Here is a 15,186-nt window from a genome sequence, read left to right on the forward strand (position 1 = left end):
AAATCTTCGGATTTTATACTATCTTCGGATTTTAGAGATAGATAGATAGATATATGTAAATATATACATATTATATATATATATATATACACACATAAATAATATATGTTGTCTAATTAGGTTTGGGCCAGGTTTGGGTCGGGCTGGGCTTTGGCCCGCGAGCCTAGACCCATGGACCAAATGATGATACTATCTATATTTAAATTAAGTGGAGACTTGGGTCGCGCGCCTGGTTACGAACATGGGTTAAAACTAACTATCTTGAAGTGACGTTGGACTAGGCTTCCTCTATTTGGGCCGAACCAATATGGGCTGCATCATTTCATTTGCTCCTTGCGACTTTAAGATATATAAGTAACGTCCTGAATCCTGATCTTGCGAAGCCAGCGAAACCCTAGCACGCTCTCCCTCTTTGCCCACCTCTATCACAATCAGAAGCTGTCCTCCCTCCGTTGCATGTGACTGATCTTGGGTTTGATCAAGTTTTTTGATTGAAATTTCGTCCATCTATTTTTAGTGATTTTGCGTTTATTTACCCTGAAAATTTAAAGTTATCGTCTTCCTTACAGAATGATATGAGATAATTTTCAGAGATTACCGTCTTCCTGACAGAATGATATTGAGATAATTGTATCTGAAAAAGTTTCGAGGGAATAGTATAAAAGAGGGTTAATGCATTGTGTCTGTTTAGGGTATTCAGATAGAAATCTGACGGATCTGTTTAAGGCAATCTCTTTAATGCATTCTGCCTTTTGGATTGCTTCTGGTTTCCTCCAGTTTCCGCAATGCCATCTGTTACGGGTTTCGATTTGGTTTTTCACATGCATGATTTTTCTGGCTTGTAAAGGCCATCAATAGCCTGCCTCTTAGAGTAGGCTAACATTGTACGTTATCAGTTTTAGTATTTGGCTTTTGTATTTCAGGTTTCGAGTTCTTTGCTTTGTCATCTGTTTGAGTGGTTTCCTTTAAAAGACTATGTGTCCTTGAATTTTGATTTGTTTTTCAGTTGGTTGTCTTGGTTTATTGTTTCTGTTAACTGTCTCACTGAAAATGAATCTCTCTTTATTGAGAAGATTTTATAAATTAGCATATTTGAATTGTATATAATACCACAGATTTGTAGAGTGGGATTTCTCCATTATCTTTTCATCGTTTTAGCTCTGTTTGGATATTTGGCAAAATCAGTTTCGAGTCTTAGAATTCAGTTACATAAATTAAAGCCTTTGCATTTGAGATTTCTCACAAAATGTGTTTATTTTCGCCCATCTTGGATTACAGCTTGAAATGAGGTTTAGTTATGATTTTGAGGCTGAAAGTTGCATCAAGCAGGACATCGAAGATCATGTATATCGTGTTCGCGGTGGAGGAGAATTTTTAAAAATTTGTCACATTCAGAGGTTTGAAACGTTTGAGCAAGCACTTTTGGTGAAAAGGGCTTTATGGAAAAGTATTATGGTATTTGCTCCTGTCCCGATGAGACCCTTTCAAGTGAAAGGAGATAGTTCTTTGTGGTATCTTGCTTTAGTCACAAAAGGGTGTTCCTTGGAAACATACATATCCAAAGGCAAACTCAATCAACCAAATACTTTATTCATATCAGATTATTTTAAAACTGTGATAAGGTTAGTTTTATAATTTTATTGCATTACTTTTGCTTGATCATCTTCTCTTAATCTGGTCTCTCTTAAAAATCTCTCTTCTTTCCGTTTAGGGATATAATTACATCTGCTTTGCTCCTCTTGGCATCTCCAGTAAGGTGTCGTTTTGAGCTTGATTCTATTTTCATAGAGGAGGAGAGATTTCCGTTGTCCTATGGTGTTTGTACCATTGAATTGGTGCCCAAGTTCGTGAGATTTGATGTACAAGGTCAGTTGTTTCTAACATCTCTAGTTTTTTTTGATGCCCTTATGTGCAAGCTTTTAACGAGGTGGGTGCAGGTGAGTATCAAATTGATGACCTTCGGGTGCGCACAAAGTTGAAGACTCTTTTGCTGGAGATCATGAGTCGATCTCGTATTGGGGCTGGTCCAGAAGCAGAATTTGACCTTTTCTTGAAGACTTTCACCGACGGTTGTAAAAATATGGATTTAAAGCCTAATATGAAAGTATATACTACTAGGTGAATTGTATTAAAAATTGTATTTCCCGATTTCAACGATATTGCTTTCACCGTGAATTAACTTTAATTGACTAGAATGGACTTTGAAATTTAGCTTAATAGTTTCCGCAATCAAAACAGTGTAAGAGGTTGGTAACTGTTTTTGGAAATAAATCAATAATTTTCATGACTTAAAAAAAGGATTTTATAAGCATTCTACTTGCTGTGGCCTTAGATTAAATGATTATGGTATGGTGCACTAAAAGGGTGAGCAGTAGATGATTCTATTGTGAGTGCTTCTTTTTCTCTCCTTAAGATCTGTACTCTCTTTTTTGGTCAGATTTTAGCAATTGCTCAAAATCATGTCCTTTTGATGTTCTAAGAACATGTGTAAGATTAGTGAAGTTAAATATTTCGTCTTTGGTTGATTGGTTTGCTTTGTGGTTGTTGATGCGTCAGAAATATCCTTAAAATTGCTGGTTTCTTTCTTTGACACTGTCAAAACCTCGAATGTTGCCTTTGACCCCCTGTGTGGTGTATGTTTCTCTCTTTCTTCTTGCCATTTAGAGATTTTCTTTCAACAATCCTATATATGTTTTATTTGCTTAAAACTCTGGCATTCATCATTTGAATTGCAGACTTCCTACTGAATGGTATTACAATGTGCTGTTTGCGTCGAAGGTTGAGCGCATGGAATTGATTGAGCGCTTATATGAACTCTTCAATGGATCTGAAAAATATGTTGTTTATTGTGAGGAGACTAAAGATGCTTTTGGAAAGGATTGGGATAAGAAACTGTTAAGCCTATATTATCGATTAATGACAGATGAGAGCTGGAAGAGAGATGGTTCGAACAATTTTATAAAGAAAAAAGACATGTCCTTTTGGGGGGGTAATGCGGGAGATGTCGAGATGAAGCGTTGCATTGCTAGCATAAGAGAAATGTACCACAGTTTTGTGAACTTTGAAGAACGCCACGAGGTAAATGTCTTCTTTTAGGATACTACCTTTTACTTGTCTTAACCACAATCTCATTCCTGATGGTTTTTTTTTTTTTTTTTTATGTCGCAGGAAACTGAATTGAAAAGGGTTGACATGCTTGTGGAGTTAGTGCATGAAATATTCCCATGTCACATTGCCGCGTTAGCTCGAGGGGGATCTAAAATGAAGTGGCCTCTAGTTATGGATTTTGGAAGATCTACAATGCATTGGCCCATATATTGCGAACTGGTAGAGGGTTTGCGTATAGATCCCAGATTGCAAATTTAATATGAAAACTTGTGTTGAATCAGCAAAGTTATGATTTGGCTCTCCTTTGTGGATCCTTGATGTATTTTGTTATTCTTCTGCTTCCTAGTTATCTTATGACTCATTAGCCATTGCAAACAATATTTGAACCAAGATGTTTATGTATTTTGCTATTCATCTACATATGTTGTCTATCTTTTGGGAGTGATTATTGGGTCGGGTCAGGCCTAACCCGATACTTTTTATTATATGGATAACCCGCCAGGTAAGCCCCGTTTAGGATTATTCGGGTTCACAAGGCGGGGCATCTGCGGTGTTATTGATTGTTTAGCTGCTGTTGATTCTCAAGTTTCATCCAAAATTCAAGAACAAACTAAATATTGGTTGGGTGGAGGTTTGAAAATCATCAATAGTGAGACTTTGGATTTGTATTAGATTTTTCCACCCCAATTGATTCGTGCATCTGTAGGGCGTCTGCGTACATGTCTTCAGATAGGTTCACGCATCTGAATTTTGGTAAGGGTTTTTGGGGTTTCCCCTCACTTCAGGTTATTGCAAACTCAATCAAGTAGTTTTGTTATCAGCATTAAATATGAGCCTTCGACTTTTTACACTCAAAACTTAGATCACCCCATGACTTTTTGCAATATTTTTTCAATTTCAATTACATTTCTGTAATTGTATTCTTCATTATAACAAGGGTATGAGTAGTATTCTCTGGATCTGGTTCATAATATTACGGATGAGTGGACATAGTTTTGCATTGTATTCAAGTGCTTCCTTCCTTAAATTTTCTTCAATACTTCTTTTCAAGTTCTGGATACCAATCAAACTCAAAGTGGTGTGAACTTTTTCCCCTCCTTTGTGCAAACCCCCACCCAAGCCTCCTCTTCTTACAAAAAAAAGTGGGTGGTAATTTTGATTTAACATTTCCATTGTACTTTTTTTTTGGTTTTTAGCTTGATGTTATGAATTCATTAGCGTTTTAAAAAATCCTTTCCAAATAGGGCACTGCTGTTGTGAGTTCAAAAATTGTTGGATATGAATATTCTGAAATGGGTTTGTTTTGTGATTCTGCTTTTGTTTTTTTGTGTAGGTGGACTCTTATAATGCTGTAACAGTGACCAGGCCAAAGCCTTTGCCTGACGAAGTTCTTTCTAACCTTGCTGTATCTGTAGCCATCAAGTTACAATGCTACTGGGTATCATTATTTCTTCCTTTTCCCTTGGGTGAGTGCCGTAGCGTTGATGAACTTAATTTCCCTCAACTGAAAATGAAATTTGTTGGACATTTGCTTATCTTGCTTACTCAAATTATGGGTTGACAACAACTCTTTTCCATCATTATTTTCTTGCTTCATTTCATATCTTCACAGCATCATTGTAATTATCCAAAAAACAACAAAAAACAGAGCAACATACAAAAAACAGAAACAGAGCAACAAACAAAAAACAACAGAACAAAGGAATTATCCACGCATCATGAAATTCGACATTATATCATACCAATGAACCTAATAATGTCGTATGAAGTCAACATAAGCTACCAATGGTTGTCTTCCACTATGAATTACAACACTGAAAATTCATTCCTTTATTCCAAAAAAATTTATGCGTACGTAATGTCATTTGCACATTGCAATATTTTCCCATCCCGAAAGCATATATGACAGAAACCATTCGTATAAAATCAATTAGCAGTGATCCTTCTATCTTCTCAAGAACCAGAGCAAGAACCAAAAGTAGGCCAAACCTGATGCACCTCTGTCCCATAAATGACTCACCTAAGAAAATAAGAACTAAAATTCAATCATAACCCATAACTTCAGCAAAACGTAAAAGCAGATGCATCTTGTACAGGTGGCCCATCGAACCTTGCATTTTGAGTTCAGAAATGTCGGGCCAATCTTGACCAATACAACACATGTAATCAAAGGACTTCATAAAATAAATAGCTCGTGGGTTTAGATGGTGATGAGAAGGACGCAAAATTAATAATAAAGAACAAACCAAAAGGATGGATTACTAACTGCACATGCAAACTGATGAATAAGCAACTCTGCACAGCTAGGATCTTAATGTTTTCATTTATGTCAATTTTAGAGTGAGGTGGGAAAATTCAAATAGAATTTTCAGTCAACATAACATCTTTTCATCCAAAAAATGAGGAATTGCAGCCGACTAGTTGTAAATTATTTTACTTTGAAGTAACCCTTAAACAACAGAACATAGGATAAAGGTTGTTCATAAATCATAAGTTCATAACAAATATACAATGATGCACGGACAAACTTAACCATTTCTCTTTCATTTCACGTTAAAGGAACTCAATGAAAAAATAAGGTCGTAGAACAGACAGTGAAGGGGCCATAAACTATAAGAATACCAAATTAAGAAACAATAAACCTTATTTTGCTTTCATTTCATAGAAGATTGTTACATAAAAAATTATTTATTAACAGCCAGCCAGAAACTCACATGTTTGTTGGGCTATGTTTCCAAATGCATAAGCAGCGACATGACCTGAATATGAATAACCTGCATGTCTGAAGTTCCAGTGCCACTGACAAAGAAAGTAATCCACTGTATAATCATTACCAATACTTGAAGATAAATAGAAAGAGATGTTCAATAACTTATGGAGCTATCATGCCTCGTACATCAGAATATTTATCCAAGCCAGCTGCCTTTAGCCATCCCTCAAGCTCTTCCTCCAACTCTTTAGCTGAGAAAGGACCATGGGATAATAATATCAGAATTAGTTTGCAACAGATCTATAACAGTTTATTTACAAAGAGCTTAAGATATCATAAGGTAAAACCATCTAATCTATATATGTTGTGGGAAAGGGAAAACGATCATCAAATAAACAAAACACAGATAAAGGCAGGTTGAGAAGCGTATAGAATTCCTGGGTATGTCATCCGTAAGTAAGATCACGGAAAAGGGGAATTAATGTGTATCCTTAATTCAATCAATCAAACAATTGCAGCACAGTGCCTAGTTTAAAAGCAGGATTATAAGGATTACCACGCAAAACACAAGCTACACATAAAAAGTGTCAACTTTCTACTTCTTTGCTTCTTTTATTTTTAGATTGGAGAAAGTGTCAACTTGCATTTCAAAATGTGGAACTTGCATTAGGCATGCATTGTGCAACTTGCATTTCAAAACGTGGAATGCCATTAGGCATGCATTTCTACGAATGTTGGCCATTCATCCTGGTATGAAATTTAGATGACAAAACTTTATTTTTCCCCCAAAAAAAGGCAAATCAACAAGCACAAACTATAAATTGGCAAGAAATTTGATACTAGCTGAATGGCAAAGTATAAATTACAAAGCAGTGCAAAGTACTTCCGACAGTCTCTTGATGTTAACCAGTTCCTTGATATTATATTCAGCATAACATAGCAAAATATATTTGGGTTATCCATTAATGTACTGAAGAAAGTTCACACTAAAACAAGTAAAAGGAATAAAGGCACTTAACCTCCAATCTGACCCCAAACTGAAAATGCTTGTTTCATCAGTCCTTAAAAGAATCGTGCTTATAGCAGAACCATGTGCAGGCCAGCCAGTAATTTTTAGACTAGCGGACATGTCTTTGGCTAGTTAAGGTGAATGCCGATCAATGTCCTTCCATGATCATAAGCATAATCACCCATGATAAATAAGAAAGCCTTAATCCCCCCTCTCCCTATATTTTTGGCTAAAATTTCAGCTACTTAACTGGGGATATATCAAATCAGGTCCTATATATAAAAAGGATACCAAATGTGGATCATTCCATCAGTTCCAGAGGCCACCGAAATCTTCCCATTGTGATTGAAGCAGATGGAGGTAATTGCTGGTGGATCTTCGCCAAGAGGAAGAACTGTCTTCAATAAAGTAGAAAATCATCAAGGTATGATTGATGATCACCCAATCAAGCTAGCAACTAAAATTTTCCTACTCATGCATAATACAGTTAAATATTTAGGACAAACAAGCATATACCACGGCTTTCCAATTTTTCATATTCCATACAGTCAATGATGCAAATCCCAAAGTGTCAATGTAGCTTGAGCCATTCCTGCAGAGGTTATTACAACCAAATAATTATTTGTGCCCAAATGGGAAGCAAAAGAGAACAATCAGAGAATGTAAATATCAAAACACATAAAATAAAATAAAAAACACAATAGCGAAAGCACACTATAGGATATCACAAACTGATTTCATTTTTAGGTAGAAAAAGTATCATCATCGTTTATTAATGTAAGAAGCGTCAAAAGTAGTTTTGCAGAATGCATCATTGACAGAATCTAGAAAGTGAAAAAAGTCTGAAAAATATTTCTAACAAGGGCACTGCAACTTGTCCAACAGTAATTTCGTTTCTTTAAGATAATGGAAATAAACTGATCAGAAAAACATCTATTACTTGCATCTATTTGTAGTTAAAATAACAAGAGAATCCACCCATAAGTCATAAATCTGCAAAACAACTAGTGGCACGTATCTTCACATATAAGTGCATGCAATCACTTCCAGTATAATCAACTCTACAACAATAATTAAGTCTGATATAATATTACAGACACCTGAATAAATGTTTTGCATCTCAGTCAATGTAAGGCTCCCAAATCCAGACTAAATAGTTGCACTAAAAGGAGCACTACGGGCTACGGGCACAAGGCATAGCAATTAGCAAATGGTCCTTTTTAAAGCATATAAACAGATAAGAGATAAAAATGAAATTGTTAGTAACTTAGAGCTATGTGATAATTCACTACTATGTCATGGTATCTTAATTAACAAAGATTAACTAAATTTTTACAAAAATTTCATCTGAAGTTTCACCTAGATTTCCAAATTCCAACCATTTCAGTCTCTGCAATAATGTCAATCACATCTTTGACAAGACATCATCTTCAACTGGAAGTCTATCAACTAACATATCCGTGAAATAGAAGGAATAATATAATTTGATCATGAACAAAAAGCCATATACAGGATACGTTGCCACTCAAGCACAAAATTTAGATGAGGATTAGGACTAAGAAATTGAATACCTTCTAGATGCAGCTGCAGAAACAAAAATAGGGGCTGCACTTGATATCCAAGACACTGCAGGACAACCAAAATGTAAAGGCCAAAGGAATATTGAATCACAGACCTAATACTGAGTACATACCTTGGAAAAGCTTCATCTGTGTTGAGATCGCATACAACCCTCTTTGCATCAACATTCCATGCTTTGATGCCTCCATCAGCAGTACCAATAAGTAGCTTTTATCAAAAAGAGTAACAAGGATATGAGATAATCAAATACCAAATATCAAGCCATGTTTATACAATGAAAAACTGCACATCACGTACCATGCGATCGGATTTGAAGTCCCAGTCAAGTGACATATCCTCTGCCCCACAATATATTGTTGCATTTCTAGATGCTGAAGTTGATGGTTCATATGTCCATATTCTTGATTAAAAATGTATTGAATAAAAAGGAAAGAAAACCAAAGTTAGCAGGCAATCAAGCAGTTGAAGAACTGTAATTAAGCAAGTATGTCTTGAGATAGGACTTGGGACAAGTGGGATACAAAAGCAGATAGGAAATCCGAAGATATGCATATAAACAAGAATAGACTAGAGCAGCCCCACAATGCAAGATTTCTCTCGTCAAAAAATTTCATATGACCTACTTCCATGGTGGGTACCTGATTGTGGCATCAATGGAAGCGCTGGCTATATTGTTACCAGATGCTGATAAGGGGAATCGACGGATTGAACTTGTGTGACCTAAAAATGTCTCCTACAAAGAGTGTTCTGAGAGTTAAAAACTTGGATTGAAAAAAAAATACAGCATACAAGTGAATCAAAAACAAAAACAATTGAGATAAAAGACAAAAAAGAAAAATGGAAGGAGGCATTAAATATTTTGGTGCGTGGTGAAAGAACTAGCACATTAGAGTTATGCAATGACAAAGTTCAATATATATTTGTAAGCAATCATAACTCGAAGTTTTACTTTCACACTGGCATGTCTCTGCCAGTCTGTGTCACATAAATTGGAGTAATTACTATGTCAATAGCATGCTCTAAGCATCAGTGCAACATATTGGTCTAAACATGAGAAAAACCAACAAGAATCAAAGGAACTAAAACGAACAGTGATAATGGTATTGCTCAGTTTAAGAAAATTGAGTAGCATACATACAGCCACTCAGCTTTCTCTCACTTTTTATCACCCTAGCAGCCATCAACTAACAAATTCACAAGTGTTATTATTTTCTCATCATATACATACCAACACCTGGGCTACTCTAAAATGGAGTAATTTCACTGGACTCTAGCAATACGTTACCCCTCCTTCCAGAAATACAAATCATCATAATTTCCGGCTTTACATGTAAATATGTAATGTATAAATAAGAAAAAGTATTTTCATTAATAGCTACCTCATGAAGGACAGCTAGATTCTAGATTTATCGCCGTCATTAAAAGAAGTCCTTTAACTAATTAGGCAGAGAATTATCCGAGAACTAGTAACCATCCTTGATTCATAAAGGGGAGATTATATGAACAGACAAATACCATCACAAGAGTCTTCTTGAAGCACTTGAGTATTACCAGCAGAAACACCACCTTCAACATAGAGAGTAGTCTCAAAAATAATGGATCCTGATATAGTTTCAAATCGTCCACCATAAGCCTGTTCAGGATCCAACTCTATACCACCCAAATTTGGGGTAGAAGGAGCACAATTTTGTTGAGTACTGGTCAAATGAAGATCTTCTTTGCTCAGTCAATTTGATGAGATTGAATTATTACTTTTTAATAATCTTGTATCCATTACTGATGCAGCACTACCGGTCTTCATCCTATAAAAATACATAAACTTTCATGAAAACAACAAAGTAAATCACTAGAATACCATGAGAAATAAAAAATGATCATTTTCAAATTTCACCTCATCTGGCATAATTGAGCTTCTTTTTCCTCCAATAAAGTCTGAAGTTGTAATAACTTTTGATTAAGTTGCTCAACATCTTTTTTAAGAAGGTTGACTGTTTTCTTCTCTGAACTGATCTTCAAGAGGGTAGGGATTCATGGTTTGTTTAAGGACATATTCTCCAAAATCCAATCAATAGAAACATCAATTATTGTCAAAGTAAGGTGTAATGCTGTCGCATATGTAACCAAATGGTAGGGAAAGAAGGTATGGTTTAATGCACAGAATAAATGGGAATATGTAGAAGTACATCTTCAAGTGACCTCAAATTTTTATTAAAGAATACCTGTCTTATACTCAATAATACATTCAGTAACATGCTCGCAAACACACACACATATAGTTGAGGAAAGAGTGACATAACAAAACTGAAATCTTGAAGTCCAACGTGAATGGGATATATTGCATTTGCAGATGAAGGTAAGAATCTATGTCTTTGTAAAACATAGGCAGACGATGTTTGCCAAATGGAGCATCATAGAGGATATGTCCATCAAAAGGATATGAGTACCATTGGAGATCTCACTGAAAAAATTCCTCACCGAAAGACACAAAGCTTCATGCCATTCCTTCGAGAAATAAATGTGAAATTGAGGATCCAAGCTTGGATTCTTTAAATATGGTATTGCCGCATTGGATGGCGGATAAAACAAGTCAAGAAAAAATGAGTCTTCAAGGACACGATAGAAAGAAAAAGACATAACCTACCAAACCATGGAGTCTATTCTGGGCTCCTCTGCAGCAAATCATTCCCGTTCATGACTTCATTCCAAAAAAACTCTACAAGTTTGTCTTTCCTTCCTGACTGCAAGGCACAAACTACATAGTACCGCAGGATAGAGACCTCCATTTTTGATAGAGTAGCATTAAGTCCAATCTCAGATGATGAAGGAAAGCACTGCTTGAAGAAACTTAGAAGACCAACTAATTTTTCTGCATGAAATTTAGGGATATAAACTGAGAATATCAAGTCAACATCTTGTCCACCTGGAACGATTTACCAATATCAGTGCCTAAATCCGTCTCAAACACTTCTAAAGTATTTGTAAACCCTCTAACCACAAGAAACTCCCTCACAAGCTCGTCTGCATATTGCATATTCTCCATCCTGTAACTTTCCTTGAGCTACAAAATAAGCATATCTTTATTTCCTCCTAAACTCAAACACCAAACTGGCACAACATGAAATTCCTCTTTGCTAAATGCCGGGCCTCTCTATCTTGTATAGAAAATTATAAACAACCAATAGTGACTTCATCAAAGGAAGTGGTAAACAAATAGGGGATATTCACACTGCTTGATAAAACTAACAAGATCTCACCAATGTTCCATAGAGGTATAAAATTCTTATAAAATGAGGAAGGAAGTAAAAAAATTCCAACAGTTTAAGAAAACTTTTGAAACTACTGATTGAAAAACTATCAATTCGTTCTTTGCTTTAACAATGTGAAAAAGAAAAGCAATCACATAAGATGAAAATTCAATGCCTGTCAATTATGGCTGGCACTACAAACGAAAACCTGTATCCACATACATATAATTATATTTCTACATATTTTTCACAAGGACATACAATTTATGAATATATTAGAGTTTCAATCGAGGAATAAATTGAGATGACGATGGAAGTTATTCTAATTATAATGCAAAACTGGTTTCTCTGCAACAAATTCAAACTAATACATAGAAGGAGATTGAAATCGAAGATAACACCAATCAAAGAAGAACAATCAAATGACCTTAGATCATACCCTGAAACATCCTCATACGGTGACCTATATGGTAGCCGCTGCCATTTCCACACAGCAATCCTGTAATACTTCCCTATCTTAAACTTAGGTGGAAAATCGACCAGAAATGAGAACCTTCCATCCCCAGCATCAATTCCCTTTCCCTGTATTTGCTTTCCCTCACTCTCTCAATTGCACAAACAGCCAAATTATTTCAAAATACTTATGCCTAGTCTCTTTGGCATCCAGCAATCGTAAAAATTGTGGGTTTTTCAAAACTACAGAGTATTCGAAATCATCAGGGAATCCAAATTCTGACTTGGCAGTCCGAAGAAATGGACATCATCAACAATTTGCGCAACCGCGTGACAGCCTAGGGAATTTGAGCAATCAACGGGTCGTTCTCCTGCTGAATCTGAAGAATTGCTTTCCGGGTCAATCGGCAATACAAGATACGCTGAACTGGGTGCTCGTAGATGTCCAATACATGAGGGAATTTGAAGTGGACTGCTACATGAGTCTGGTCTGGTTTGAGAGAACGAGCGAAGACATCGAGCGGAAGCAGCAGTTTGTTTTTCCGCTTCTTTGTGGGGCTTTCGGGGCTTTGGAGGAACCGAGAGATCAACAGCTTGGCTGGCAAGTGAAGCCATGTAAGCTCGGTTGGGCTTCGTCCCAAATTTTGACCACTTTAATGTGGGCCGTAGTTATATATGACTCGTATTTCTGATCCATTGGGCATCAGTTAAGAACCATGGCGAACTGTATTAGCAGTACATCACCTTCGGTTGGAGTTTGGACGGTTGCGCCTACGTGGACACTCTACTCTTTCTTATCTCTGTTTTTCACCGCTCACGAATTCTCCAAAAAAAACGTAAAAGGCAACCCTCTCTTCTCTGTCTTTGCTTTGTGGTGATGGGTTCAGGGCGACGATGGGCTGTCGATTTCAGTGATGTTTCAACTGCTGCTTCCTCCCTTGACATCCCTGATCCTCCCGGTTTCTCTCGCGCCTCTCAAGATCAGGTTCGTCTGTCTCTCTTACAAACTTTTGCATATAATTTTAAGTTTTCTTCGTAATTTCCGATTGTCAATTTTTTTGAGTGATTCTTTCGTTGGTTTGTTGTAGGATGATTCCACGCTAAGCCGGCAAAAGAAGGATGCCGAGGCCAATTGGAAAGCTCAGGTTCTTTTTTTTTTAAATCTCTATTTTTTTTTCGATCCAATCCAGTTCCAATTGATTAGGCCGAATTACCTAAATTCTTATCAGTCGGTAGAGGATCTGAGTTGATGGAGGACGAGTGTACGACTCTGTATTGAAGAATTTTGTTGGCGATCCCTGTTAATTGGGTTTTTTGGGGCTTCCGGTAGCCTGGTTTTGAATGAGCTCAAAAGAGGAACTCTGCAATTTCTTTTACTTCTGAAACTTTCGGCGATTCGCGACATGTCGCAACAATGTAAGGTTTTATGGATTTTAGCGGTTAGTGATTAGCATCCCTTTGTTATATTTTCTTCCGTGTTTTCGGTCCTACGGGGAAATGAAGTCATGTCGATGATTGAATTCATGAATCTTATTTCAATTTCTTGATTTAGGTGCGATTGAATTTACTTATTTGTGCCTTCTCTTTTATTACTATTATGAGGCTGATTGTCACAAGTGTGTTGGAATCTCAGGTGGAATTATCCTAGAAAAAAGAAGTAGTCATAAAGGCATGGTTATATGATGATATGGGTGCAAGAGTTGATTGCGAAGCTCCAGGTCTTGGATTTTCCTATATGTTATGATTTCTGAATCATTGCTGTGTTCATTTCATTGTCATTACGCTTATTGTTGCCTTGCTTACTTTTCATTGGAACTGATTTAATTAAAATGTCAACGGCATGTGGATGTTGTATTGTATCTTGAAAAGTAGATGGCGATCTTAAATTAATGGCGAATATGAGCTTAACATAAAAGGTGGTTCATTTGAATTTCGATGAAAAATGTTTTACCCTTTGATTAACTCTCTTTAAAGACTTTTTTAATTACTTAGTTCTTTGTTCTCCCAATGAAGTCTGTTTCACAAAGTCAATATCCAAATTCTCTGGCATCATCAAATTGATTTAATCTGACTCCTGAGATCACCCCATCCACAAAAGGATGTGCCCATCTTATACTATGACCTGGATCTTCTTTTTCAGCCCATACTAATGTCGTTTCTTTAATTGCTAATGACTGCAGCACACTACTATAATCTTTATGTTTATTTATATTGTAGAGCCATTGCAGTGAAAGAGAGGGAAAAAGGCTATTGGGTTGATTTTCATTGGAACTTTAAAGCCTAAAACTGAAAGTGACTTACTGGGTTTAGGAGGAGCTTTTCAATGTGAAGAATGTTGAGAGGTAATACATTGTTTGTTTTTTTTGTTATTGTTTTCATGGGTTAGTTTATGGAAGACTATGTTTCTTTGGGTTTGAAAAAATATAAAGCAATTTTGCTAGGTCCATTCACTACCCATGAAGTACTCCTGATTAACTCTAATGTGCTTTCTTCTTTTTCCTTCTCTTTTTTGATCTTCTTGACTAATGGGCACATCTGGTTTTGCAAATTAGAGCTTGAGTATTTTTTTGGTCGCATTATATTTAATTTTTGACATGGATTTGATAGTTTAGTCCGCCTATAGCTCAAGGGCTAGCTATTAAGTTACTGATGCCCTTATAAGTTTGGATATCACTTGTTATGACTCATGGCCTTATTGTGGTGTTTTATATGTTCCCACTGAACATTGAGCACACACTGACACACACCTATGAAGATTGTGGTTTGATCTATATTTTTCAAATAAGTATTATACGTTTTAATGCAAGGGATGTAAATAATCCATGATTTATTTTTTTTGCGAGTATATATTCATTTGTACTGATTGTTTATGTCATATTCTAAGGAATTGATATGTTCAATTTGTATATGCAAATCCTTGATATTGATAATGCAATGGAATGTAAAAGATCAATGTTTGTTGCATATTTGTATTAATTTACAATTGTTTCTCAAAGTTTCTGTGCCTTGTATGTTTGTTGTGGTCCAATAGATGAATGTTGTGTAAGTGATAAGTACTAAGCACAAGGTGGCTTCACTTG

The 15,186-nt window shown here is 36.1% G+C and overlaps 2 protein-coding genes and 1 pseudogene across 2 annotated transcripts in view; 2 read left to right on the plus strand and 1 right to left on the minus strand.

Moving 5' to 3' along the window:
- Positions 1–15,186, plus strand: part of LOC119985752 — a 31,675-nt gene that overhangs the window by 4,651 nt on the left and 11,838 nt on the right. The window lies entirely within an intron of this gene.
- On the plus strand, positions 864–3,539 carry LOC119985751. The gene is made up of 5 exons (XM_038830126.1): positions 864–1,622; positions 1,712–1,866; positions 1,938–2,118; positions 2,736–3,078; positions 3,169–3,539. The coding sequence occupies exons 1-5, from the start codon at positions 1,285–1,287 to the stop codon at positions 3,364–3,366; spliced, it is 1,215 nt and encodes a 404-aa protein (XP_038686054.1). The 5' UTR covers positions 864–1,284; the 3' UTR covers positions 3,367–3,539.
- On the minus strand, positions 4,814–12,093 carry LOC119985598 (annotated as a pseudogene).

Source organism: Tripterygium wilfordii, chromosome 19, assembly GCF_013401445.1.
Source record: "Tripterygium wilfordii isolate XIE 37 chromosome 19, ASM1340144v1, whole genome shotgun sequence".
Classification (NCBI taxonomy): Eukaryota; Viridiplantae; Streptophyta; class Magnoliopsida; order Celastrales; family Celastraceae; genus Tripterygium; species Tripterygium wilfordii.